This window comes from Aplysia californica, unplaced genomic scaffold (assembly GCF_000002075.1).
Source record: "Aplysia californica isolate F4 #8 unplaced genomic scaffold, AplCal3.0 scaffold00096, whole genome shotgun sequence".
Taxonomy (NCBI): Eukaryota; Metazoa; Mollusca; class Gastropoda; order Aplysiida; family Aplysiidae; genus Aplysia; species Aplysia californica.
In genome coordinates, this window is record NW_004797366.1 from 859,362 (window position 1) to 860,788 (window position 1,427).

At 41.2% G+C, this 1,427-nt stretch overlaps 1 protein-coding gene across 1 annotated transcript in view; it reads left to right on the forward strand.

The window, feature by feature from the left end:
• The window catches only part of LOC101849833 (glutamate receptor ionotropic, delta-2), a gene marked incomplete in the record, with an annotated part of 36,521 nt that overhangs the window by 15,914 nt on the left and 19,180 nt on the right, over nt 1-1,427 (forward strand). The window contains 1 exon segment of the mRNA XM_013080709.2: nt 1,197-1,382. Coding sequence (XP_012936163.1) covers nt 1,197-1,382 — 186 coding nt within the window.

Genomic DNA, 1,427 nt, shown 5'->3' on the forward strand with positions numbered 1-1,427 from the left:
CCTTACACCAACTTGGATCGATCTTTCCGAAGAGAAACGACACATCTGGAGAACCCGCTTTCTTAACTAAATAATTTTTACAGAGTGAAATTGGGCGTTCAACTCTAGTAGTCACCATTTAAATATGTAGTGCTTGTGTGTGTATATATATACATATATATATATATATATATATGTGTGTGTGTGTGTGTGTGTGTGTGTGTGTGTGTGTGTGTGTGATGTGTGTGTGTGTGTGTGTGTGTGTGTGTGCGCGCGTTTTGTGGGGTTTTTTAAGTTTTTTTTTGTTTTGCTTTTTGTGTTGTTGTTGGTGTTGCTTTTGTTGGAGTTGTTTTTTTTCCCAATCTTCAGTAAATGTCCAACCTTTAGTAGAGTGCAGTTGTTCTTGGAAAACGTACGAGCAGAGAAATAAGTGATAAATGTGGCGTCGGTGGCCCAGTGGTTAGGCTCTCAGACTGGCAACCGTTAGGTCTGGGGTTCGAATCCCGTCAGGGGCCCGCCGTTGTGACCTTGGGAAAGGTACTTTACAAGAATTTTCCTCACTTCACCCAGGTGGGAATGGGTATCCTGCTATAGACAGTGAAAGATCTTGTCAGTTTTTTAGCGTTTGTGCGCTTAATCAGCTGCTTGCACTGTATGCTTCCCGGGAAGCTGAGAATGTTTCTGGGTGTTCTATGGTCTGTTGAGGTAATAATATAGTGTAAAGCGTATAGATCTTGCTGTCGAGCGGGGATATGTGCTATACAAATGCTATGTATTATGATTATATTTATCTAATATTATCAAGCCATGACCCCTGATGTCTGCTTCATATTTGGCACTTGAAGAGAAGAAAGTAATTGGTTATATCCCCAAATGAGCGTTGTAATTGTCTATCATTAGATTGTATGCTACCTCTTTTGTACTGGGGAATTAGTGTTGTTAATGTCCATTTTTAAGTTGTACTATTTACGTGTTTATATCGGCGAATAAGAGTTGTAATTTTTGTCCATATTTAAGTTGTCCAATTCACTTCTTCCTATTTGTCAGTAAGTTTTGTAAATGTCCATGTTTAAGTTGTACTTGGTGCTCATATGACTTTATGCTGTTGCGAGCGCCGTAAAACTTCTACTAAAACAAAACAAAAAAAAACGTAAGTTGTACAATGAAATGTACTTGTTCATTTTTGTGAAAAAGGCAATCTTTTCATTTCTCGCCAGGTGTCTATGCGTCAGGCACAGATGGGCAAACAGAGCGGCCTTGACCTATATACCAAGTGGTTGACCCCCCTTCCCTGTGGGGTCATGACCTCCAGAATTGAGGAAGTGACCCGTGACCTTTACAACGTGGCGGCAGTTGTCCCCCGTGGGGGGTCTGACGTCAGATGTAACGGAACCTGGTTCTATGTGAGTGAGTGTGTGTGTGTGTGTGTGTGTGTGTGTGTGTGTGTG